The sequence below is a fragment of the Talpa europaea genome (assembly GCF_964194135.1).
Source record: "Talpa europaea genome assembly, chromosome: 7".
NCBI lineage: Eukaryota > Metazoa > Chordata > Mammalia > Eulipotyphla > Talpidae > Talpa > Talpa europaea.
The window spans coordinates 63,000,391-63,026,391 of record NC_140074.1 but is presented as its reverse complement, the minus strand read 5'-3'; the positions used below and the strand labels follow the sequence as shown (position 1 = coordinate 63,026,391).

General features: G+C 39.6%; 1 protein-coding gene across 2 annotated transcripts in view; it reads right to left on the bottom strand.

Annotated features, from left to right (window-relative positions):
• The window catches only part of HSDL2 (hydroxysteroid dehydrogenase like 2), a gene marked incomplete at both ends in the record, with an annotated part of 44,279 nt that overhangs the window by 13,822 nt on the left and 4,456 nt on the right, over positions 1 to 26,001 (bottom strand). Inside the window, 7 exons of one of the 2 annotated variants that reach the window (XM_084237340.1) lie at positions 5,729 to 5,800; positions 8,644 to 8,838; positions 9,278 to 9,376; positions 10,358 to 10,461; positions 14,391 to 14,505; positions 19,058 to 19,156; positions 20,687 to 20,850. In XM_084237340.1, the coding sequence (XP_084093466.1) occupies positions 5,729 to 5,800; positions 8,644 to 8,838; positions 9,278 to 9,376; positions 10,358 to 10,461; positions 14,391 to 14,505; positions 19,058 to 19,156; positions 20,687 to 20,850 (848 nt within the window). The remainder of the gene's footprint in view (positions 1 to 5,728; positions 5,801 to 8,643; positions 8,839 to 9,277; positions 9,377 to 10,357; positions 10,462 to 14,390; positions 14,506 to 19,057; positions 19,157 to 20,686; positions 20,851 to 26,001) is intronic. The other variant, XM_084237341.1, reaches the window with a different exon arrangement.

Here is a 26,001-nt window from a genome sequence, read left to right as displayed (position 1 = left end):
AAGAAAGCTCTCACATTCTTCAACCACCAGATCAGATTCTGGGTTTGTACCAACTAGAAGTCTGGGGTCTGTTCCTCTGTTCCACCATGCAGCTTTTCAAGAACGCCTCTACCTCTCAGATCCAGTTTCTGAGTATCTTCTTCCCAAATAACAGAAAAGCAGGCAGTAGGGGGAGCCCTGTTGATAGTCTGTCCACGGAAGTCAGTGCCCTAAAACCTGACAGATAAAGATGCAGAGGGGAAGAACTTGGAGCCCAGCAAACCAGGGCAAGTAGCTTTTAAGCAGAGGCAGTAAAAGAAAGGCCCTGTCTGCAGCTCTTCCTGCCTGCTTGTGTCTATGCAAGCAAGTATCTTTTACTCTTCTGCCCCTTTTCTAATAAACTTGTTCTTTAAAAGAAAAAAAAAAAGTCCCTGTCACCCTTACATACTGGCACTAGCTGGTAATAATAATGACAGCTCTGAGAAAGGATTTCCACCAACGGACAGGGATGGAAGCAAAAGCAACATGAACATCCCTGTCAAATGACTAACAAGGGCTCTAGAGATGTCTCCTAAATGAGGGGTGAGTTAACAGGAGTAAAAAAGTCACCTGATGCTTATGAAAAAAGCAATGTAGGGTCTCCCTGGTGGTGCAAGGGATTAAGATGCAACCTATGAAGCTGTCCGCAGCCACTGCAGCACGAGTTCAATCCCAGGCCTGCCAGGGAGCTACCCACGTGGCACAGCAGACCTCTCCTGACTCTCCTGCTGCTCCACTCAGCAGTTTATTTCAGTCAATCTCTCTGTTCTATTCCCCACTCTGTCTCTGGTGAATCCTCTCACCACCCACACCTCCAGCCTGTACCCCAGTTCCTGTATGCATAAATAAATAAATCTTTAAAGGAAAAAAAAAAAAAGAAAAAAGCAATGTAGTCCCAAGGTTATTCTAAGAATTTAAGTCCATCTCTAAAAATAATTCTTTATGACACAAGATTTCCTTCACAAGAAAACTACAAGAAATAGGGGCAGAAAGTCATGTATAAATAGCTGAGATGAAAAGGAAATGGGAAACATCAGAAACTAAAATTACAACAGCAAAATTAAAATAAACACTAGAGGCAATATGGAACAGAGATGCAAGTGTAGAAAATCTTTTCAATAAGACAGATTACAAATGAAAAGGTCTCCCAGAATGCAGATGAAAAGAACAAAAAAAAAAAAAAAATGGCAACAAATGCTGGCGAGGGTGTGGAGAAAAAGGAACTCTTCTGCACTGTTGGTGGGAGTGCAAACTGGTCCAACCACTGTGGAAAGCTGTGTGGAGATTTCTGGACCTACTAAACATAGAGCTTCCATATGATCCAGCAATTCCACTCCTAGGTATTTATCCAAAGGACACAGAAACATCAATTCCAAAGAACACCTGCACCCCTATGTTTATAGCAGCACTGTTTACAATAGCTAAGCTTTGGAAACAACCCAAATGCCCAAAAATAGATGACTGGATCAAGAAGATGTGGTACATATATACCATGGAATATTACTCAGCATTCAAAAAAGATAAACACATGCAATTTGCAGCAACATGAATGGCGCTGGAAGGGATCATGCTCAGCGAAATAAGCCAAAAAGAAAAAGAAAAATACCGGATGGTCTCACTCATAGCAGGAATCTAGAAAACTTAAATAAGGGACCAGGAAAATGAATAACTATAAGAAAGTGAAAATCAAAATCAACAAAAAACTATGAACCAGAGACACTTTTAGGGGGGCGGGAGGGGAGGGATTGGGGTCAGAATGGGGGGGCTGCAATTGTATGGGGAATATAACAATAAAATTTATTATAAAAAAAATAAATAAATAAAATAAAAAGAGTATAAGAAAATAAAAAAAAAAATGGGCCAATAAGATGGTGATAACTATAGGGGGTAAAAAAATTAGTTGACAGTACTTCTTTTATCATGAGAAAAAAAGCATTAATTTGAAATTATGTACACATACATTATACAATTACATATACATTATGTAAAACACATATATATATACACACACACGCATCTGTCCCGACACCATTGACTGAAATACCAAATACCAGAAAAGGTACAATCAACCTGTTAACTGCAGTGGTTGCAAATAGAAAGCTAAGTCTCTTCCTCTTTAGAAACGAGGGACAGGGCCTCCCTGATGGCCTAGGGGTTAAGTCTCAGCACTATCACTGCTATGGCCTGAGTTTGATCCTCAGTCAGGGAGCTAACCCACATATGATGCAGCAAGACTTCCTGTCTTGCCCACTGCTCCCCTTAGCAGTGTATTTCTTTTTTTTTTTTAAAGATTTATTTTATTTATTTATTTTTTTAGATTTATTTATTTATACATACAGGAATTGGGATACAGGCCAGAGCTGTGGGGTGGGGGGGTGTGTAAGAGAATTCACCAAAGACAGAGTGGGGAGCAGAACAGGCAGAGCCACTGAAATACACTGCTGAGGGGAGCGGCAGGTGAGTCAGGAGAGGTCTGCTGTGCTATGTGGGCAGCTCCCTGGCTGGGGATTGAATTCATGCTGCAGTGGCTGCAGCTAGCTTCATAGTGTTGCATCATAACCCCTTGCACAACCAAGGAGGCCCCTTAGCAGTGTATTTCAGTAGATCTGCCTTGTTCTGCTTCCCACTTTGTCTCTGGTGAATCCTCTCTCTCACACACACCCAGCACCTCTGGCCTACACCACAGTTCTACACACACCAAAAAAAAAAAAAAAAAAAAATTAGAAGAGAAACAAACACTGAACTCTGAGAGGTAAACTGTGAAGTCAATATATAATAGATCTAAATATGGAGATGAAAAATCAAATGAAAGAGATAAGTTGGATCCCAGGCAGATATACTTGGCTATTACCTGTGTGAACATATTCATCTACAGAAAATGCCAAGTAGAACTGCAGTTAACTGAACCAGGGAGAATAGGGAAAAGAGAGCTATGGAAGTAAATGTTCCCTCCCTATTATATGAGAAAGGAATTTGATAACATGACCTCTAGGATGAGAGGATCCCTCATGTGAAGATGGATATAGGGATCATATTAATACACCTGACATATTCTGATACCATAAGCAAAACCATTTCTATCAAAGCCTGATGCCAATAAACATTTGTCTTATATTTTACTTATCTAACCCTCTTGTTCTGATTCCATGGTCATGAAACAACCCTCTGATTATGATTCTGCTTCCTACTTAATTATGCCCAAGGGAGAAAATAGGCTGATCACAGCAGCTACATATTTAGTCTGTGAGATGGCAACTCCTTATTATAAATTAATAACTTAGATTAATGGGAGAAAAATATGCTAATTTAAGGACCTTATGTATTCAGGTATTAGGAAAGCAATTTAAGTTTATAGGTTAAGGATACAGGCTTTGGAATCAGAGAATGAGTTTAAATCCTGGCTCTGCCACTTGCCTACTGTGTGATTTCAGACATAACAGGAAGATAATACCTGTCTTGTAGGATTGTTAAGTATTAAATGAGACCAGGTATGCAATGTACTTAGCACAGCAATGGGCACATTAAGAGATATCCAATAAATACTTGTTGAAAAACAAAATGGGGCCTCCCTGGTGGTGCAAGGGGTTAAGATACAACCTATGAAGCAATCCGCAGCCCCTGCAGCACGAGTTTGATCCCTGGCCAGGGAGCAACCCACATGGCACAGTAGACCTCTCCTGACTCGCCTGCTGCTCCCCTCAGCAGGGTATTTCAGTCAATCTGCCTGGTCTGTTCCCCACTCTATTTCTGGTGGATCCTCCCATCCTCCATGCCTCTGGCCTGTACCCCAGTTCTTGTATGCATAAATAAAATCTTTAAAAAAAAAAAAAAGAAAAACAAAATGAATACATGTGATCAATAAGTGATTCTTATTATTTAAATGTGGCATTTAAATAATCTCAGTCCACATATATATCTTTCTCCAAAAGATAGATGCAATGTTCGGATGCTGGGCAAAGACCAGGATTTTAGATTTACCTAATTTGGAGAAGCTATCTAATTAATTTCTCCCATCTTGTAAGAGGATTTTTTAGAAAGAGACTGACAACCCTGTTTTAAAATGGATACATCCATGTAACAACCAAATCAAAGAGCTAAATTTATATATTTTTTTTTAAGATTTATTTATTTGTTTTATACAAGAACTGGGGTATAGATCAGAAGCACAGGAGGGTGAGAGAATTCACCAGAGCCAGAGCAGAGAGCAGAACAGGCAGACGGACCAAAGACACTGCTGAGGGGAGCAGCAGGAGAGGCAAGAGTGGTCTGCTGTGCCATGTGGGGTTCTCCCTGGCCGGCAGGAAATCAAAGTGGTGCTGCAGAGGCTGCGGGCAGCTTTGCAGTACAGCACTCAACCTCTGTGCCACCAGGGAGGACCCTAAATTTATATTTAAAACTTTAATTTTGGGGCCTCTCTGGTGGCACAAGGGGTTAAGACACAACCTATGAAGCTATCCTCAGCCACTGCAGCACTTTGATCCCCGGCCAGGGAGCTACCCACATGGCACAGCAGACCTCTCTTGACTCGCCCACTGCTCCCCTAAGTATTGTATTTCAATCAATCTGCCTGTTTTGTTCCTGACTGTGTTTCTGGTGAATCCTCTCACTCCTCCCCCGCACCTCTGGCCTGCACCCCAGCTCCTGTATACATAAAAATAAATAAATCTTTAAAAAAAAGATAAAGGTAGAAAAGATTAAGATTAAGCCAATAATAAGGTTTGACACTAAAACACACTGTAGTAAGGTTCCATAGGCTTGCTAAAGGTTATAGGGAATTTGTTCCTAAACTTCCTAACAGCCATCTAAAGATTGTATGATCACTTAGGAGATTCAGAGTTTGTAAGATAAAAATAAGGGGAGGGCCCAGAAACAGTACAGACATTCTTGTAAATACAGGAGAAAAATTCTTCTCATGGGTATTCATTGAAGAGGCTTTCATCTGTCAGCAAGCTAGTAGCATAATGCCAGAATACAAGGACTAAATGTTGGACCAATTCAAGGTGGGTGTTACTTCCAAATTATAAAAACAAAACAAAGTAAAACCAAAACCTCCTTTGAAATTAATCTCACTCATGCAGTAGTCACAGCCCACAAATTTTAAGAATGGAGATGTGTGCAGTAGTCACAGCCCACAAACTTTAAGAATGGAGATGAATACACTTGGATTTCCTCAAAATAAAGTAACACATCAACAACACATCAACATAAACACAAGATCTGAAAACCTACAGATTGCACAAATGGAACAAAAAAAAACCTGATAAAGGTTTTTATTCAGACAACTTTTAAACATTAAGAACTTTTTACTAGTGGGGGGGGAACAGACTTTGCTAGAGTTAATAACTAAGATTCACATTATTTGCTTATTAGTTTAAATTACCAAATGGGGCCTCCCTGGTGGCACAAGGGGTTGTCTCAGAGGTACAAAGTTATGGCAGCTTTGCACAGTAGACCTCGCCTATCTCGCCCACTGCTCTCAGCAGTGTATTTTAGTAGATCTACCTGTTCTGCTCCTCACTCAGTGAATCCTCTGGTGAATCCTCTCACCTCTCCAAACCTCTGGCCTTCAGCCCAGCTGTTGTCTCCATAAATAAATAAATCTTAAAATAAATAAATTACCAAATGGTTTAAAAGCACAAAACAGAAATGTCCAGTTCTATCTTTTGGGAGAAATCATATTTTCCTACGTAAAATATGACCTGTATCTTACCAGATGAGTCCATTTTCTTGGTAATTGCATCTGGATATTCATCTAAGAAGAAATCTGGTAATAGTGGATGGCCTGAAAAATTGATCCCAAAAATAATCAGGTTAATATAAGACCTTTACTATATTGATTTTAACAACTGTTTAATAAGCATTGTATTTTCAATGACCATTCATTCTTGTGTAATGGAAAAGACCACCCATGAACTGTCACAAGACTTGACCTTCATCAAGCTACTTTTCCCAGAACCCAGTTATCCCTATGGCAAGTTTCATCTCTAAGATCCAACTGAAAAGTTCCCTTTATGTTAAGCTCTTCCTGGAGCCTTTACTTTTCTCATTTTTCTAAGAAACTGTTCTCTCCTACATCATGTTAAAGTGCTTAGGTCTCATTTCTTACCTGGCTCCCTGAGAGAAGGGGATTCCTCATTAAGGATTAAGGACTTGCTTCCCATCTGTCTCTATTTTTCCCTTTCAGAAGATTAAAAATACTGGAGGGCTTGAAAGCACTACTCTTCGTTATATCCTAACACTTCCAATAGCATCTATTCATATTAAGTTCTCAACACGTGATAGGAGTTTTAATTTAAATTAAACACTGTCTTTAAAATCTAAAGTGATAACTACACTGTACCAGGACCCACAAGTCCTGGGTCTGGTTTAGATTCTGCCACTTATTAGCTGTCTGCTCTTGGGCAAAGGCTTAATTAATCTCCTTCAGCCTGTCTTTCTACTGTAAATATTAATCACTGAATACTGTGACTGTACCATATGCCAGGCACTGCGCCAAGCACATTTGACACATTATTACATTTAGCTCTTACAAAAAGCCTGTGTGGAAAATATTATTCTCTTAATTTTGCCAAAAAGGAAAAGGAGGCTCAGAGAAAGTAGGTAATGTGCCTAAAGTCACAAGCTAGTGAGCAGCCGACTTGTAATCTGAACTTGGGTTGTCTTCTTTCAAACGCCATTCTTTTTTTTTTTTTTTTTTAATATTTGTTTATTTGTTTGTTTGTTTGTTTGTTTGTTTATACATACATACATACATGCATACAAGCACTGAGTACAGTCAGAAGTGCGGGAGGGTGAGAGAATTCACCAGAGCCAGAGCAGGGAGCAGAGCAGGCAGAAGGACTGAAGTACACTGCTGAGGGGAGCAGCGGGCGGCAGAGGTCTGCGCGCCATGCGGGACCCTCCTTCAGTGGCCAGGGAACAGCCAGGGATCGAACCGGCACTGCAGAGGCTGCGGGCAGCTTCGCAACTGTTTCTCCCATCACAGGAATGCCATGAAGGTTAAATAGAGAATGTACATTAATGTGCTTTGTAAAACTATAAAGAGCTATTTAATTCAGTTCACTTTAGATTGAAGAGATGGGGGCCTCCCTGGTGGCACAAGGGGTTAAGACACAATCTATGAAGCTATCTGCAGCCACTGCAGCACTAGTTTGATCCCTGGCCAGGGAGATAACCTCAAGGCGCAGCAGACCTCTCCTGTCTCGCCCACTGCTCCCCTCAGCAGTGTATTTCAGTCAATTTGCCTATTCTATTCCCCACTCTGTCTCTGGTGAGTTTTCTCACCCCCCACACCTCTGGCCTATACCCCAGTTCTTGTATGTATAAATAAATAAATCTTTAAAAAAAATAAATTGAAGAGATGAACAGGGATGATACAAATACAAATGTGGTTTCTGTCACCTAGATGCTCAGCCTAATAAATACTCTGAAAGATATGCTTTAGTACAAATAAATACAACTTCAATTGATGGCTATCGTGTCTATTATTTAGTATGATTTTTTACATAATGTAAAATTGCATTATCATCACCTGCAATTTTATTTTATTTTTTTTTTAGATTTATTTTTATACAAGAACTGGGGTACAGGCCAGAGGCACAGGTGAGTGAGAGGATTCACCAGATAGAGAGCAGGGAGCAGAACAGGCAGATGGACCAAAAGCATCACTGAGGGGAGCAGCGGGCGAGATAGGAAAGGTCTGCCACGCCATTTGGGTATCGCCCTGGCCTGCTGGGAATTGAAACCGTGCTGCAGAGGCTGCAGACAGCCCCACAGCGACTCGCTCAACCCTCTGTGCCACTGGGAAGGCCCCCCACCTGCAATTTTAGAGAAGAACAGTAGTTTTTGAACAAGGGAGCCTTTTGAGAACTTTTCAAATCACTCCTGCACATAAGCCAGACTCCTCACTTACCTTCACCCTCTACCCTTAAGTTACTCAAAGAGACTGTACTTAAGAGACAAACATTTGAAAGGGTCTGTAATCTTAAATCTTAAAGATTTTGTAAAACACCTACTACCATGCCATCTGTTACCATAACCTTCAACTTTTTAACTGTGTGATTTTTAAGGCCAACCTTAAAAACTAATTTTCAGGGCCTCCCTGGTGGCACAAGGGGTTGGACACCACACTATGAAGCAGCCTCTGCAGCACGAGTTCGATCCCCGGCCAGCCAAGGAGCAATCCACATGGCTCAGCAGACCTCTCCTGACTTCCGCCTGCTGCTCCCCTCAGCAGTGTATTTCAGTCATTCCTCCTGTTCTGCTCCCCACTCTGTCTCTGGTGAATCCTCTCACCCCCGACACCTCTGGCCTTGTACCCCAGTTCTTATATGCATAAATAAATAAATCTTTTAAAAAAAACTAATTTTCATTTTTTGGTTTCAAGATTTGGAAATACTTGCTGATGTGACTATCTATATCTGCGTATCATTTCAAAAGCCCTCAACTCCTATTTTTCCTTTCTCTCCTTTTAAATTTTTGTCAGTGAGTTTTTCCCTTCATTGGGAGGGCAGATTTAAAAGAACATACCAATTTTAAAACCACACAAAACGCACACAAGACAGACGTGTTCATTGCGGAAAATATGGGAAAACATTGTCACTACTTTAAAACTGTAGGCATTACCTGGTTTAATTGCATAGATGTCAAAATTTTTTATTCCTTCTTCTTTTAAGATATTTTCATCAATAATAAAATTGCCAGTAAAACTTTTTGGCTTTTTGAAAATTGAATATGCAGCATCGGCAATGATATCAACTTTTCTACATTGGCTTTCAACACCAGATCCTCCTAGCATATCCATTGCAGCAGTGTGTATGGCTGGAGAGAAGAAAAACACACACGTAACTCCAAATCAAATATTACAATAACAGTAACAAGCAAGCACAGCTGATCTCTAGTTCTCAGGGACTAAAAACAAGATCGAAAGAGCTTAAGGAATTTGCCTAATGTTCTACACACACAACAGAGCAGAAAACACCTGTTGTTTAAACTGTACAACAATGCTTGATATAAAACTCCTTCCTGGACTTATAGCAAGATTCAATCAGATTTCTTAATTAGAATGCTCAGAATTGCTTACTATTTTGGAGAGTCAAAAATGCCAACTGACAGAATGAGGATATCTTTGACAGTCTACTCATTCCTACCCACACCCAACATTCCTACCCCACCCAACACACCCAACACACCACAGCAATTCAAAACTGACACAGACAATAAATGAGAATCCAACAAATGAATTTTTTTAAGTACACACCTGTTTTAGGCCATAATGCATTGACTGCAATTTCACCTTTAAATTCTTCTGCCATTCCAAGCACACACATAGACATACCATACTTAGCAATGGTGTAAGCTGAAAGAAACCGCAAAAAAATTAATTTAATTCAAGAACAAATGAATTTGTGAGTATAAATAACCAATTTCTCTCTATTACTATTTCCTCCCTGATGTATTTTTTCAGATTTCTTTAATACTAAAAACAAAACAACTTTTTTCAAAACAATTTTTTAGTGGACTTTTTTAAAAAGAACAGTTTTTATGGAAGTAGCTGAACAGGAATGAGCTAGTTTAATATATTTCCATCCTAATATTTAAGTAAAGGAAACGAGAGTAATAAATTTCATTTCTCTTAATGTTATGGCAGATGTTACATTAATCTATATTTTCTTTATATATATTCAATTTATATTTAACATAGACTTAGTCTATATTTTTCTTCATAAAGAATAAAGTGACCATTTAAAGAGAAACTACTGCTAGGTTGCAAATTTGTTTAACCTAGTCAATTGTAAAGAATTTTCAGTTTTTCTTTGTGGGGTCCTATTCCAAGCACCTTTCCAAATTTTAGTGAATTATGGTGAAATAAGGACTATCTGATACAACTATTTTAAAGCACTTTCACATAAATCTTGTTAGTATATCCACTTTAAGTCAATCATTAGTTAACTGTAAAGGTAAAATATTTCATGGATAATTTTTAACCAATTTTATTGAAGAATAAATTGCATACAATAACACACCCATTGGAACTTAAGAAGTTTTTTGGAATGATGGAAGTCTGTATCTTGATTTGGATGTTGGTTATACAGGAATATATACTTGTCAAAACTCATCAACCTGAACCATTAAGAGCTGTGCATTTTATTGAATATAAATTATACCTCAATTTTAAAAATTCCAGAAAAAAGATTAAGAATCTACTTTCTAAATTATTACTGGGATTCTGTGTATAAAATGAAATGTTGAATACTATTTTCAAAATGTGATTACATCACACACTGATTTAATACAAAACAAATTACTGAACAAACCATCCCCTCCTCATACCACCTACCACAATGTTGTTTGAACCACAGTGGATTTAGGTTCAGAGGTGGACTGAGATTGAGGATATGGGCAATTTTACTCTTTTTCAAATAAGGAATACAAGCTTTAGATCTGAAAGTAAAAGAAAAGAAAAGTTAATAGCATTCTAACAATGTTACTTTTTAAGGTGGTATTTTAAACTACTTCTACAGAGGAGTTAAACTTGGCTAGTAATCTGTAGGGGGTTATTGTTTCTTTTTATTTTTCTAGAATGAAGGAAAAGCAACTAATTTTCATCCTTTGAAGCTTTGCTTAATGGCCTCAATATGATCTGCTTGAGGAAAACTATCAGATCCTTGACACATTAGCCTTACACCCAAATGATATTATCCTCAACTACAACCTCTCTCCCTCTCTCTCTCTCTCTCTCTCTCTACAGCAAACAGTTAATGTACTTTTCAGCCAACACAGCCAGCACTGTTTAAAGAACATGAGTATGTTCAAGGTGGACAGACCTGGGTCTGTCCTTCCTTCTGTCCCTTCATTGTGTGATCTTGGACAAAATATATAGCATTCTAATTCCCACTATTATCATCTGTAAATGTTGGTAATACCTAGTATCATCTAGGAATAACTAGGGATTAAAATGAGATGATATAAATGAGGTACTTAAAAGAGCGCATATGCTAAGCATGAAATAAACCATTGCATCATTATTATTACATGTGCTGAATTATTTCATCTTAGTAGGTACAGTTCCTACTCTGCTGGAACTGTAATTTAACAACCTATCTCCCAATACATTCCCAGATTTAATTTAGACCAATATACAATGCAATATGCCTTTGGAAACAACATTTATTTTTATTTCTTTTCGAAAAAGAACAGTTCATAAAGATAGGCAATTTATTTTACAAAAGGCTCAGGTGCAATATTTTTGTTTTTAATTATGAAGCTATAACATGTAGTAGATTGATAACATATAATTTACTAATGTAATGGCTTTATTTTAGTTTCACTCCACATTCAATAACTTCTAGGGCTATGAACTAGTCAGTTCTTTCAAGTCAGGTTTGTTTTTTTTAAACTAACAAATGTACAACATTCTTCCTATAATCTGCAACATCTTTTCAAGTTTATAAACCAAATGCAGTCAGTATCACTACAGTTTCCAGTACACACTCAGCAAACAAAAAAGATAAACTCATGCTATTTGCAGCAACATGGATGGAGCTGGAAGAGATTACTACTGAATTTTTATCAGCATTTAACGTTACAAACACATTAATAATATGGAGTGTATATATACATATATATATATATTTTCAAATACAAGTTAAAATGGAAATGTTTCATTGTAAGTTTCCCTTTTATAACATATACCCTTCACAGGGGGCCAAAACCCTAATACTTTTTCTTTGGTTCAATGACAGGTCTTTGATTTGGCAGTGCAATCTGCATTCAGTTGGAGTAATACTTAGCTATTCATATATGTAGGCACTTTCAACAGTTGTTGCTAAAAAGGGGGCATTTACTTTTAGGGTACCTATTTATGGGATAATTGGAGATCTGTTTCCCAACATACTCACACTTAGTGTTTAGTACTTGAGTGTCTTACAGCATAGATATTCTATTTGCACTTCTTCATAGAACTGACATTAGTTTATTTTCCTATAGTTTAAAATAGGGATTTTTTTTTTCTGTATTGTTTTGAATTTGAGCTTCAAATCTACAATTGTAGGAATGTAGTTTAGGCCATCGCTTTCACTTCTGGATAATGACCTCAGCATAGGAAAGTGGACCAAACTTTTCTGACCAAATGGGTTTTCCAAAGCACAATTTCACAAAGAATGAGCAAGAGAATCACACATCTGTGTTTATGTTATGTCATAATGTCATCGAGAAAGACCAAGTCCTTGATCCAATCTTTGTTTTGGAACTGAGTCAGGAATTTCCTTTTGAGTGGCAAAAAAAAGTTGCTTTCTTTCATCTTAAAAACAAACTCTTCAGTAATATGCTGTGGCCACCCAAGTTTTTCATAAGGATCATGTTTGTATTCAATATGAATAAAGCACTGAAATGTCTACGGTTCAACTCATATAAGTATATTTAGAATTAATCTGTTTATAACTTTTTTACCCACAGCAATTCCTAATGAATAATACAATGAACAAATCTGATTTCTGCACCCTTGCAAAATATTTCTAGAGAAGTTTCAAGTAAACACTGACAGTCACAGCAGCACTGTCTATAGTTGCGGTTAATTTTGACAAATCTATATTAAACTTTCTAAGATAATTCTCAATACTTAACAGATTATTTTCAGATGTTCATTTCATGGGTACTCAATCTAAAAACTTCTTAATCACATAAAAATTCTCCTGACACCATAAGGTGGGTGGAATATTTATATGCAAGACTTCATCATCAACAATAGAAATTGACACAAATTATTTAAGTTTTTGACACAATGTGCCCTTCTGAGTCTTAATTCAACATGATGAGCAAGAATATTCCTAGTTAGGGTTATATTTCAAATATTTGTTTGAATAAGTTTTTGCATTCAATCCAAAATCTTTCATAAAGTTATCAACTATAAAAGATTTTTTCATGTAACACACAACTGCAACACACAGTAGCAGTGGTTATTATATTTGAAAATAAACACAAATGCTATTAAAATATGAGCCCTTTTTTCTAGTGAAGTTATTCATCATAATTTTTTCTCTACATTTGCCATAGTTCTTACTACAGCTTGATTTGACTACAGTTTCCATTTACCCTTCCATACTGAATTTATAGAAATATGGTCCACATCAACAAAGAAGTTCTCACTCATTTTATTTGAACATATGGCCCTCTTGGCATATGACTAATTTTCTTACTTCAGATATAGATCTGGGTAAAAGAAATATTTTACTACCCTCTTAAATATAAAAACAACAGTGAAAGTACAAGGATGAATAGCAACTTTTTAACCTTCCCTCAGCATCCAGAAGATAAGAGAGCTCACATGCCATCTAATGAGACAGCAGATACTTCAGACACCGGCTATGGCAGGTAATTGTTTCAATGTGGGAATTCGGTCTTGGTAGCTTACTCTGCAATATCTCAGGACCAGAAATATGAACTTTTTTAAAATCTTCAAATTTTTTAATGTAGGCAGCTAGTGAAATTTTTAATATAGGTAACTAATGAAAACAAATGTTCACACTGTCAGGGCAAAATTTTGCTGACCCAATAAAACATGTCTGAAATCAAAGTTCAGGACTAACTTATCAAATTTTATATTTAACCTTCATGACCAATCCTATGACATCCAGCTTGACCATTCCTCATTTTACAAATGAGGAACCTGAATCTGCAAGAGGTGAAGCTATCTGAACAATGTTCTGAGATAGGAAGTCATGAAAGGTGGGGTAGGATTTGAACCCTCCTCAAAGTAGCTTGACTATAAATCCCACAGTGCTACCATGTATCTTATGCACACATAAGGCAGACCAATAAGTTCTATGTTGACTTGTTGTTATGTCCAAATGAAAAATGCTTGAACCTGACAGCAAATAAACTGATAAACCAACAGACAGATAAACAAAAAGGAACACCATCTGATCAATCCAGAACAGATCAGGACTAAGTTTGCTTTCATTGTGTCTTCTACGTTTCTCCTGACATCACTCAAAAGAACATCAGTCTTTTGTCAGTTATATTAAAATGTGATTCATAATGAGCTTCTATTATATCTGTAACTAAAACCCAAAGTGTTTTTCAGAGGAAGGAGAGACTATTGTTGGCTCAAGTAATCAGAAAACTTGGTATGTATATATGTATTTATTCATGCAAATGTTTAAATGCTTGAGCTACAGTCTATTAGATTCACAGAGAAAAGGAACTCTGAATTAAACTATATATTTAAAATACTGTTTACTGACTTGGAGCACATTTAGAACTTTTGAAGAACTAAATAGATTTTAAGCTGTATTGCCAAACTGGTTCAAATGTGTTTACAACTTGTTCTCAGAACACACTGCAAAGCTCTTCCCCATGTTTCTTTAACTTACGTAAGGTAGGTGCCTCTGGTGTTGACATTCATCATCAAATCCACTCTCTTTGTAGGTGTTTCCAATGTGTTGGTCAAGCTAATGGCACTGGCATTATTCACCAAAATATCAATTCCTGTTTTCAAATAAATGTTAAACTTTATTTTTAAAAAAGTAAAAGCATTTACTGGATATAGGTGAACCCTAAGCAGACGCACAAATATTTCTTTTACATAATAATGATTGACCAATACACCAATGCAAGACTCAGTAGCTGTGTCAAAGCAGCACCCAAATGACTTTCACTGTACAATGAAGATGGTTAATCACCAGAGCATCCCGTGAAGCTATAAAGAAGCTTAAGTCTTTAGGGGCTTGGAGTCCCTATCCTTTCATTCTATTACATCCTGGTCCTCCCTTCTCATTTCCAAGAGCCTAAGGTCACCTTCCTTAAAGTTTCCTCTCCTCTTAACCATCCTTCCAAAGTTTGTTTGGATGCCACACATCCAAACAAACATGTTCCCCTTCCCCTCTACAGCCCCTGTTTAAATGAGAGTTCCTCTCTGGTTTCAGAAATTGCAAAAAGAAAAATAGATCTAGAGTTTGCTAGACCACATCACCAAGACAAATCGCCGAAAGGACACTCTACATAACATACTCTCCTTGGGCCCAAGAGGCAAGGAAGACAATAATCAGAGAAGGAGAAGCCAGGTAGAAGCGGAGCAAGGTCAGTGAGATGCTAGACTGATTGGTACATACACCTACCACTCATGTGGAATCCGCTTACTCAGGGGGATGCAGCCACCAAGAGCTGATCCAGTCAATGCTTTCCTTGGGCCAATCCATACTTCATTGACTTCACCTCTCTCACTGTGTGATTACCAGTGACAATTATGTTACCAGAGGAAACAACTGGTTTCAAAAGCAAAAAAGTAGCTAAGAAGCGCCTCTCTGGTGGTGCAGGGATTAAAGTGTCAGCATTATCAAACTAACACCAGCCACTGCAGCATGAGTGTGATCCCCAGCCAGGGAGCTGATCCACATGGCCGAGCAGACTTCCTCTGCCTTGCCCGCTGCTCCCCTCAGCAGTGTATTTCAGTCAATCCGCCTGTTCTGTTCCCCACTCTGTCTCTGGTGAATCCTCTCAACACCATACCTCTGGTCTATACCCCAGTTCTTGTATGCATAAATAAATAAATCTTTAAAAAAAAAAAAAAGGAAGAAAGAACACAGATAATGAATAAAGGTCCACTAATGTGGCAAACTGTATTTGGCTTGTCAATGACAAAGAAAGGTGTCCAAGTTAAGAGGCAGATCAAAATTTCTAAATTCAGATGGGGGGCTTCCCTGGTGGCACAGGCAGTTGAGTACCGCACCATGAAGCTGTCCACAGCCTCTGCAGGGTGGGTTAGATCCCGGTCGGCCGGCGAGAATCCCACATGGCGAAGCAGACCTCTCCTGTCTCGCCCGCTGCTCCCTTCAGCAGTGTATTTCGTCAGTCTGCCTGTTCTGTTCCCTGCTCTGTCTCTGGTGAATCCTCTCACCCTCCCGCGCATCTGGCCTATACCCCAGTTCTTGTATAAAAATAAATAAATCTTTAAAAAAAAAGTTTAAAAAAAAGTTTAAAAAATATAATAAAATAAAAATAAATAAATTCAGATGGGCCAAATTAAAATAGATCAGGGAACAACAGTAGGGCATGATACACAAAAGGCATGCATATGCCTGCTGCAGAAAAGGAAAAAAAAGGCAGTGAGGAATGTTTCTGTGGTTTATGAACTAGTATAATTTACTCAAGACCTGAAAAAACTCCAAAGATAACAGAAGACAAGGAGCTGGACCACATGGCACAGACCCTTGAGAGCACAGTTCTGAAATCATCATCTTTTCAGGACTTTTGCTTCAGAATAATTCTCCAGCACAGAGAAATGTCAAGACAAAGGTCAACACTTCATTAAAAGACAGAATTAAAATACCTACAAAATTGCAAAACAGAAAGCCCTAAAGTGGCAATCAGAGTTTGGAACTAAAACCCAACAAAAAATAAAGGCTTGAGGCAGCACTCCTTCTACCCACCTGTGACTATGCAGGTGCTTCTTTTCACCAACTCTCTCCCTCCGCAGGGCAGCAGCTTCCCTGCCAGCCCGTGACCTGTACCATGCCAGGACTTCTCTTCACTGACCTCCCTCAGAAGAGGCCGCTCTCCTCAAGGCCGTCTGCCTGCAACCATGAAGGCCTCTCTTAGCAAACCTGTGCCATCCGGGGAAGCTCTTTCTGCCCGCTTGTGTCTATGCAAGTGTCTTTTACTATCCTATCCCTTTTCTAATAAACCTGCTCTCTAAATATCAAAATAAATAAATAAAGACTTGGGATCTGTATGAGAAAAGAACAGGGAAGAAACAAACGGCTGGTCAAGAATCAACTCTTACAAATGTGGTGTCCATTGTTATTAGGACAGGGTAGCTGCTGACTGCTGAATCAAGATCACTCTTAATTCTGTGTTGTTACGCCAGTAAAGCATAAGTTAATGGGTAAATGGAAAGCAAATAACTTAAATACATTAAAATGAATACTAAGGAGGAGAAAAGAAATCTTAGGAAAGACTTCAACATAGAGGCAACTCCATTGCCAATTTGTAAATTTAGCAAGAGGATAGAAGTGTTTCAGATGCCCCTCTCAACAACAGGTAGCAAAATATATTGGAAGATTTTTCTCCCCATCTCCTTCCCTTGAATTTTTTGCTTGTTAATTCAAAGGAGAAGTGAATTTTAATTAAAGGGGACATTTAAGGATTAGAGGTAAAGAAAAGAGCATTGGAGGAGACTCAGGAAGGAGAGAAAAAGCTAAGAGGCAAAAAATTCAAGGTAAGGAGATGGAAGTAAACTATTTTGGCTGATATAGGGAGTGTATATAGAGGTACAGATGAAAGATGCAACCCCTTCAAAAATGTGTTGAGGTCAGAATTATTGAATCTGAATGCCAACCACTACATTGCACTTTCATAATAAATATCAAAAAGTCATCAAATGGGTGCCTCCCCTGGTGGCGCAGGTGGTTGAGCGCAGAGCTGTGAAGCTGTCTGCAGCCTCAGCAGTGCCGGTTTGATCCCAGCCAGACAGGGAGAATCCCACATGGCGCAGCAGACCTCTCCTGTCTTGCCTGCTGCTCCCCTCAGCAGTGTATTTCATTCGTCTGCCTGTTCTGTTCCCCACTCTGTCTCTGGTGAATCCTCTGACCCTCCCGTGCATCTGGCCTGTACCCGGGTTCTCGTATGCATGAATAAATAAATCTAAAAAAAAAAAAAATTAAAAAAAAAGTCATCAAATGATGCTTGCATTAATTAGGGAGAGACAAGTAGATGGAATTTGGGGAAAGTACTCAGTTAGATATGTTATTGTCAATGTCCGAGCTACACTGGGTGGTAGATTTTGTTATATTAAAATAATTTTATTTGATGCAAATACTCAATTTTGTTTTTCCACCCTAGGCCAATACACTTAACAAATGATAATTTGTTTTGAAATGGACCATCTCCTTAACCAAACAAAACTATAAAATACACCTTGTTTGTCACAGATATGCCCACTTTCTGTTTTGCTAAGAAAGAGGTGTTTAATCTTATAACAGTTTCTTTCCCACAGAGGAATGCCACAACTGCCATCATAAGAACAGTTGCAGACCAGTAGCTGTGGAATAAAATAATTTTTAACAATTAAAAAAAAATCATCAGATGGTTTTAAGCTGTTTCTATTTGAGCAAACAACTAATTTCTGGTTATACGCTGAAGACTCAGAACATTTTTTTTAATTAAAAATTAAAATTTCAGGCCTCCCCGGTGGCACAGCAGTTGAGCGCTGGGTTGTGAAGCTGCCCACAGCCTCTGCAGCACCAGTTCAATCCCCGGCTGCTCCCTGGCCACCGGAGGAGGGTCCCACATGGCACGCAGACCTCTCCTGCCGCCCGCTGCTCCCTTCAGCAGTGTACTTCGGTCCTTCTGCCTGCTCTGCTCCCCACTCTGGCTCTGGTGAATTCTCTCACCCTCCTGCGCTTCTGACTGTACCCAGTGCTTGCATAAATAAATAAAAATAAATCTTATAAATAAATAAATAAATAAAATTAAAATTTCAGGGCCTCCCCGGTGGCGCAGCAGGTTGAGCGTGGTGCTGTGGACCTGTCCACAGCCTCTGCAGCACAGGTTCAATCCCAGCCAGCCAGGGAGATACCCACATGGCGTGGCAGACCTCTCCTGTCTTGCCTGCTGCTTCCCTCAGCAGTGTTTTCTGTCCATCTGCCTGTTCTGCTCCTGGTTCTGTCTCTGGTGAATTCTCTCACCCTCCCGCGCCTCTGGCCTATACCCCAGTTCTTATATAAATAATAAAATCTTGGGCCTCCCAGGTGGCACAGTGGGTTGATTCCTGGCCAACCAAGGAGAAATCCACATGGCAGGGCAGACCTCTCCTGCCTCACCCACTGCTCCCCTCAGCAGTGTCTTCCATCCGTCTGACTGTTCTGCTCCCCGCTCTGTCTCTGGTGAATTCTCTCACTCTCCCACGCCTCTGACTGTACCCCAGTACTTGTATAAATAAAAATAAATCTTTAAAAAAAAGATTTTAAAAAAAATCTTTAAAAAATTAAAATTAGTTATATTTTACCAATACTTAAGAATTACTGCAAAATTAGGGCACTACCTCCAAATTTCTCCACTGCTTGCTCCACTGCATTACTGATTTGTTGTTCATCTCTCACGTCGACAACACATGGCAAGGCCTTTCCTCCAGCTGCTTCTACTACAAAGGATAAATAAACAACAAGCATTAAAGCATCCACTATCAAATCTTTCATTTTTGTATGAGTCAAAAGAAAAAAAAGTATCCTATTTTCACAAAGTCAATATAAATAACTATGTCTTATAACTAACAGTGGCTTCAGCCTTTTGGAGAATGCCCTATGGGACAGAGAAACTAAAACATATCCAGCTTCAGAGCAGCTAGTGCAATTTTATTAAAAAGCAATGGAAGAGGGCCTCCCCGGTGGCGCAGCGGTTGAGCGCTGGGTTGCAAAGCTGCCCGCGGCCTCTGCGGCGCTGGTTCGATCCCCGGCTGCTCCCCGGCCACCAAAGGAGGGTCCCACATGGCGCACAGACCTCTCCTGCCACCCGCTGCTCCCCTCAGCAGTGTACTTCGGTCCTTCTGCCTGCTCTGCTCCCCGCTCTGGCTCTGGTGAATTCTCTCACCCTCCCGCGCTTCTGACTGTACCCAGTGCATGTATAAACAAAAACAAACAAACAAACAAATAAATAAAACATGCCTCTAAAAAAATAAAATAAATTAAAAAAAAAAAAAAAAGCAATGGAAGAGGGCCTTCCTGGTGGCATAGGTGGTTGAGCGCCGCACTGTGAAGCTGTCTGTAGCCTCTGCAGCGCGGGTTGGATCCTGGCCAGCCGGCGAGAATCCCACATGGCGCAGCAGACCTCTCCTATCTCGCCCGATGCTCCCCTCAGCAGTGTATTTCACTCAGTCTGCCTGTTCTGTTCCCCGCTCTGTCTCTGGTGAATCCTCTCACCCTCCCGCACATCTGACCTGTACCCCGGTTCTTGTGTAAATAAATAAATCTTTAAAAAAAAAAAAAAGCAATGGAATGTATTTTTAAAACTCATTATGGAAAATAAATAATTATAAAGAATAATGAACTACCATGAATCAATCCCATTTTTTCAATGATTGTTAATGCCTTGCCAGTCACTGTTTTAAATTATCTACCCCCCAATCCTGATACGTTCCTTGTTAGCATAGTTTAAACATCATCTCACTCAAAAATACTATACATGTAGTTCCCTAACATAACCACAATGCTATTTACATAATTAACAAAACAAGGACAATCAAATGAAGTCAAATTTTTGAACCTTGCATCTAGTGCAAAGCCTTGAATGTTCTTAAGTACTTGTGAACTAAAGTATTAAAATAATGACTTGCAAATTGTGCAGAGGATAAAAACCATGGAAAGAGCAAAGTGTTCATATCATCCACCGCTCAGATTCTTTCCTCTCCACTTCCATTTCCCCATTTTCTGCTCCCATCCAAGATCCACTGCTCCCATGAGACCTGATTTTTAATAGGAGTCTCATATCACTTAAAATTGCTGAGAGAGAAAAAATAGTTCCAAATCACTAATCCAAGGGAACAAAATACTTCTTTAGCTAGATAAAATTATTTCTAGGGTAGCTTTCACATGGCTATAATTCAACCCTCCAGTAAATTCTCTATTTATTGAAAGCCCAGCGAGGACATTTCAGGAAATAGCAGTGTCACACTCACTTTCTTCAGCAGCAGTATAGATTGTGCCTGGAAGTTTGGGGTGCGCCTGGGTGGTCTTGGCAGCAATGACAATATTTGCTCCATCCTTTGCTGCTTTCAATGCAATAGCTTTGCCAATGCCTCGACTTGCGCCTGTGATGAAAACTGTACATCCCGCTAGCTTCCTGCAACAGAACAGATGTGATCTTATTAGGAACCGCAAAGTTTTATTAACTTGTAATCAGGAATTCAGGCTCGTTTTCTCAATACATGTTCCCTCCTCTGTGAAATTTTCTCCTCCCATCTCATAGCTAACAACTCCAGTGCACTCCCACTGCACAATGATATTTTATGTATTACAACTGCAGTTGTTCTTTGGTAAACAAGATCTGTAGAAATGAGAAATCTTAAGGAGAAATGAAGAATTAAAAAAATAAACTATAGAAATCTGGATTTTTTCCTACAGAAAAAGAGTTAAAGCTTATTTTTGAGGCATTAAGTCTCAGCACTATTCACCCTTACGGCCTGAGTTTGATTCCCAGCCAGGGAGGTGACCCACATGGCGCAGCAGACCTCTCCTGACTTGCCTGCTGCTCCCCTTAGCAGTGTACTTCAGTCAATCTGCCTGTTCTGTTCCCACTGTGTCTCTGGTGAACCCTCTCACTCACTCCTACCCCCGCACCTCTGGCCTACACCCCAGTTCCTGTATGCATAAATAAATAAATCTTTTAAGATAAATAAATAAATTGTGGTAAAGTTTGCACAACTCTGATTATACTAAGTCGCTTAATTGTACACTTTATTTTTTTTAAGATTTATTTATGCATACAAGAATTGGGGTACAAGCCAGAGGTGTGCGGGGGTGGGGTGGGTGTGAGAGGATTTGCCAGAGACAAGAGTAGGGGGCAGAACAGGGAGATGTACTGAAATACACTGCTGAGGGGAGCAGCAGGGGAGACAGGGGTCTGCTGGGCCACGAGGGTCAGCTCCCCGGCCAGGGATCAAACTCATGCTGCAGTGGCTGCTGATAGCTTCATAGTAATAGTACTCACACTTAACCCCTTGTGCCACCAAGGAGGCCCCTTAATTGTACACTTTAAATGTATGATTTGTGAGGTTGTGTGAATTACATTTCAAGAAAGCTGTTACGCTAACAAACCGATAAGGTTGGCAAAGAGCTCAGAATATTAATCAGATTCTCTCATCCAAATGTACTTAGGAAAGTTCTCTGTATACATTTATTCTTTGCATTTCCTCATCTTAACTTTAAACTTTTTGCTGAGTTGTTAGGTGAGGACACATAAAACAAGGTCAGGTCATAGAAAAGGGACCATGCTATCTTATCTCCTTTCTAAAGGCAAATAAAAAAGCATGCCTAAAGGGATAATGAGGGGGACAGCAAAAGTGACAATGACACAGAGAAAAGGGAACAGTAACGAGAGACTGGAGTAAATAGATAAAGAGGCTTGTTAACAAAAGAACATAAGGCTCTTGCCAAGATCAGGAGGACTACTCTCTAGACATAAAAGATCAGAGGTGAAAGTGACAGATGGTTTTAAAACAAAGAATAACTAGTATGGTAAGAAGGAAGGGGCGAGAAGTAAAAGAGAGGGAGACTATTTTTAAAGAACTATAGCAAACATACAAAAAAAAAGTATATAAACTAATGTTTCTGTTTACTTCTCTCCAGCCATCTTCTTCCTCCTCTACCCCAGAAAGTAACAATGACTTTAAATAGTATTACTCATTCCCTTGTTTTATTATTGTTCCCAATACCTATATATCTAAGTCTAAGCTGAGAAACCTGACCTTCCATCTGTTCCTGTATACTCCTAGAGCAAAGAATGGTTTTCACAGATGAATATTTATGATCAATTTGGTGATACAGAACACCAATTTTGAACCCCAATTAAGTAGCACAATTCAAGATACAATTCTTGAATTGTACCTTCCAAAGAGATATGTTTAAATTCTAACCTCCAGTGCATCAGAATGTGACCTTATTTGAAACAAGGTTGTTGCAGATGTAATTAGTTAAGATGAGGTCATAATGGAGGAGGGTAGGCCCTTACACAGTTCCTCTTATAAAGACACCAATATGACTTCTTGTAAGGATACCAATATGACTGGGGTCTTCACAAGAAAAGGAAAGATAATGTGAAGACAGACAACACTGGAAGAATTCCATCTGATGACAGAGGCAGAGACTGGAAGGCTGCAGCTACAACTCAAGATGCCAAGGATTGCCAGCTATCTCCAGAAGCTAGGAAGAAGTCAAAAAGGATTCTACCCAGAATTTCAGAGAACTCGTGGCTCTATTGACACCATGATTTCAGATGTCTAGTCTCCAGAATTATGAAAGCATCTATTTGTGGTACTTTGTTATGGCAGGCCTAGCAAGCCAATACTTCACCCCTCTACCCAAAATAAAGGAATTTCATTCTTATTATATCTGTATTACAAAATAATTGTACTAATTATTTTTAATTTCACCAAACCTAAGCATTGTGGAATTGGTTTTCTCTTGTTACATATACTTCACGTTATATAGTCACGTAAATCTCCAATTTTGCCTCTTGACAACAAAGCCTGAAATATTTACTATCTAGCCCTTTACAGAAAAGTTTGCCTAGCCATGGTCTAAACAATACACTATTTAGTTTTTACCTAATTTTTAATTTTATGTAATTGATTCACATGACATATGTTATTCTATGATTTGCTTCTTTCACAAAACATTGATTGGAGATTTGTTCATGTTGGCACAAATAGCTACACTTATTTTACTTTAATGTATAATATTCCATATATGGAGTTTCAGTGCAAAGACTCAGTCCCAGGTCTTGCAGATTCATTCTCTTCCACTTCCTTTGTGAGGAGGATTGCTCTGTGGTCAGGCCAAGAAGCATCCTAGCTTGATCCTCCTCTTTGTATTTATTGGAGGCAGAGCTATTAGAGTGGTGCTGTAGGCCATGTGACTGGCACTGCTCTATCCTAATGTCAGTTGGGACAGAAAGAATACCCCAGAGTGCCTCCCCTGGTGGCGCAGCGGTTGAGCGCTGGGCTGCGAAGCTGCGCACAGCCTCTGCAGCTCCGGTTCACTTCCCGGCCACGGCAAGGGTCCCACATTGCACGCAGACCTCTCCTGCCACCCGCTGCTCCCCTCAGCAGTGTATTTCGTCAGTCTGCCTGTTCTGTTCCCTGCTCTGGCTCTGGTGAATTCTCTCACCCTCCCGTGCTTCTGATGTACCCAGTGCTTGTATAAATAAATAAATAAATCTTTAAAAAAGAAAGAAAGAAAGCATACCCCAGAGCCCTGGAGCAAACTGGGTCCCAATGTTCAGTACTAGTTCTACTCAGTGAACAAAGATGACAGCAAACTGGAGAAAAGGTAGACTTCTAAATGAAACATTTCACTATATAACTGCTTAAAATGAAGGTCTTCCAAAGCCATTCGTACAATTTTCCACTTAACCAAGAAATACTTCCCTCCCCTCTAAATACATGAAATTGTGTTGGCATATCATGTTGGGGTGCACACCAATTAATAAATATCTGAAAGTTGGGGGTAAAAATCCATATATGAACATACCATAAATTATTTATTCACTCTGCTGTTTATGGACTTTTCAGGATGGTTTCCTGTTGTTGTTTTCTATTGTGAACAATGCTGCTATAAATATTCTTGCACACCTCCTCCAGTCACAGATGCAAGAGTTTCTCTCGGGCATATACCTACTGTGGAAAACTGCTAGATTATAGGACATTGTTGCTGATTAAAAGGACCATAAATCCTTTAGCATTCCTCCCATCAAGAGCAGTATATTTTCACTTTCCCTGTGTGTCTGGGTTAGCCTTACAAACTTTTTTGAGCAACAGAATGTGATGGAAGTGGTATCCTGGGACTTCCAAGGCCAGCCAATAAAATGAAGGCAGCTCCCACATTCACCCTCTTGGAATTCAGATCCATGCTGCAAAGAGGAGGGACAGGATCACCAAATGATGAGAGAAGCAATTCAGGATATTTCAGGTACAGTCAAGGACCCAGCTAAATACTAACAGGTGACTTCAACTTATAATATGTAGAGTAGGGCCTCGCTGGCACAGCGGGTTGAGCGCAGTGCTGTGAAGCTGTCCGCAGCCTCTGCGGCACGGGTTCGATTCTCGGCCAGCCAGGGAGATTCCCACATGGCACGGCAGACCTCTCCTGTCACGCCCACTGCTCCCCTCAGCAGTGCTTTCGGTCATCTGCCCGTTCTGCTCCCCGCTCTGTCATGGTGAATTCTCTCACCCTCCCACGCCTCTGGCTTGTACCCCAGTTCTTGTATAAATAAATAAATCTTTAAAAAAAAAAAAAGAACCAGTTTATCCAAAGAGCTGTGAATAATTACAAATCATTGTTTTAAATCATCAAGGTTTGGAGTGCTTTGTTACTAAGACACAATGAAGTTAAACTTTTCCAAATAATGCCAAGTCACTTTCTAGAGCATTTAACATTCTTGTAGGCAATATTAAAATGAGTTCCCATAATTGCAGACCTCCCAACACTTGATGTCAGACATTTAAATTTTTTTTTTTTTAAAGATTTGTCTTTTTATTTATACAAGCACTGGGTACAGTCAGAAGCGTGGGAGGGTGAGAGAATTCACCAGAGCCAGAGCAGGCAGAAGGACCGAAGTACACTGCTGAGGGGAGCAGCGGGCAGCAGGAGAGGTCTGCGCGCCATGTGGGACCCTCCTCCGGTGGCCAGGGAGCAGCTGGGAATCGAACCGGCGCCGCAGAGGCTGCGGGCAGCTTCGCAACCTGGCGCTCAACCGCTGCACCACCGGGGAGGCCCAGACATTTAAATTTTTGCCAATTTGGTAGCTATGCAATATTATGAAGTGTGATTTTAATTTTCATTCACCTTATTACCAATGAGGTTGAATACATTTTTATTTATTAATAATCAACAGTTCCTCTTGCTGATACTGTTTTACTTTCCATAAGGTTAACTTTTTTCCTAACTATTCATGTAAATCTATACATTATATATATTTAAACTATCTTCTCACTTGTGGCTTCCCTTTTGACTATCTTTATAGTATCTTTTTTTTAAGATTTATTTTATTTATACAAGAACTGGGGTACAAACCAGAGGCGTGGGAGGGTGAGAGAATTCACCAGAGACAGAACCAGGAGCAGAACAGGCAGATGGACAGAAAACACTGCTGAGGGAAGCAGCCAGCGAGACAGGAGAGCTCTGCCCCGCCATGTGGGAATCTCCCTGGCCGGCTGGGAATCAAATCCGCGCTGCACAGCCTGTGGACAGCTTCACAGAGCTGTGCTCAACCTGC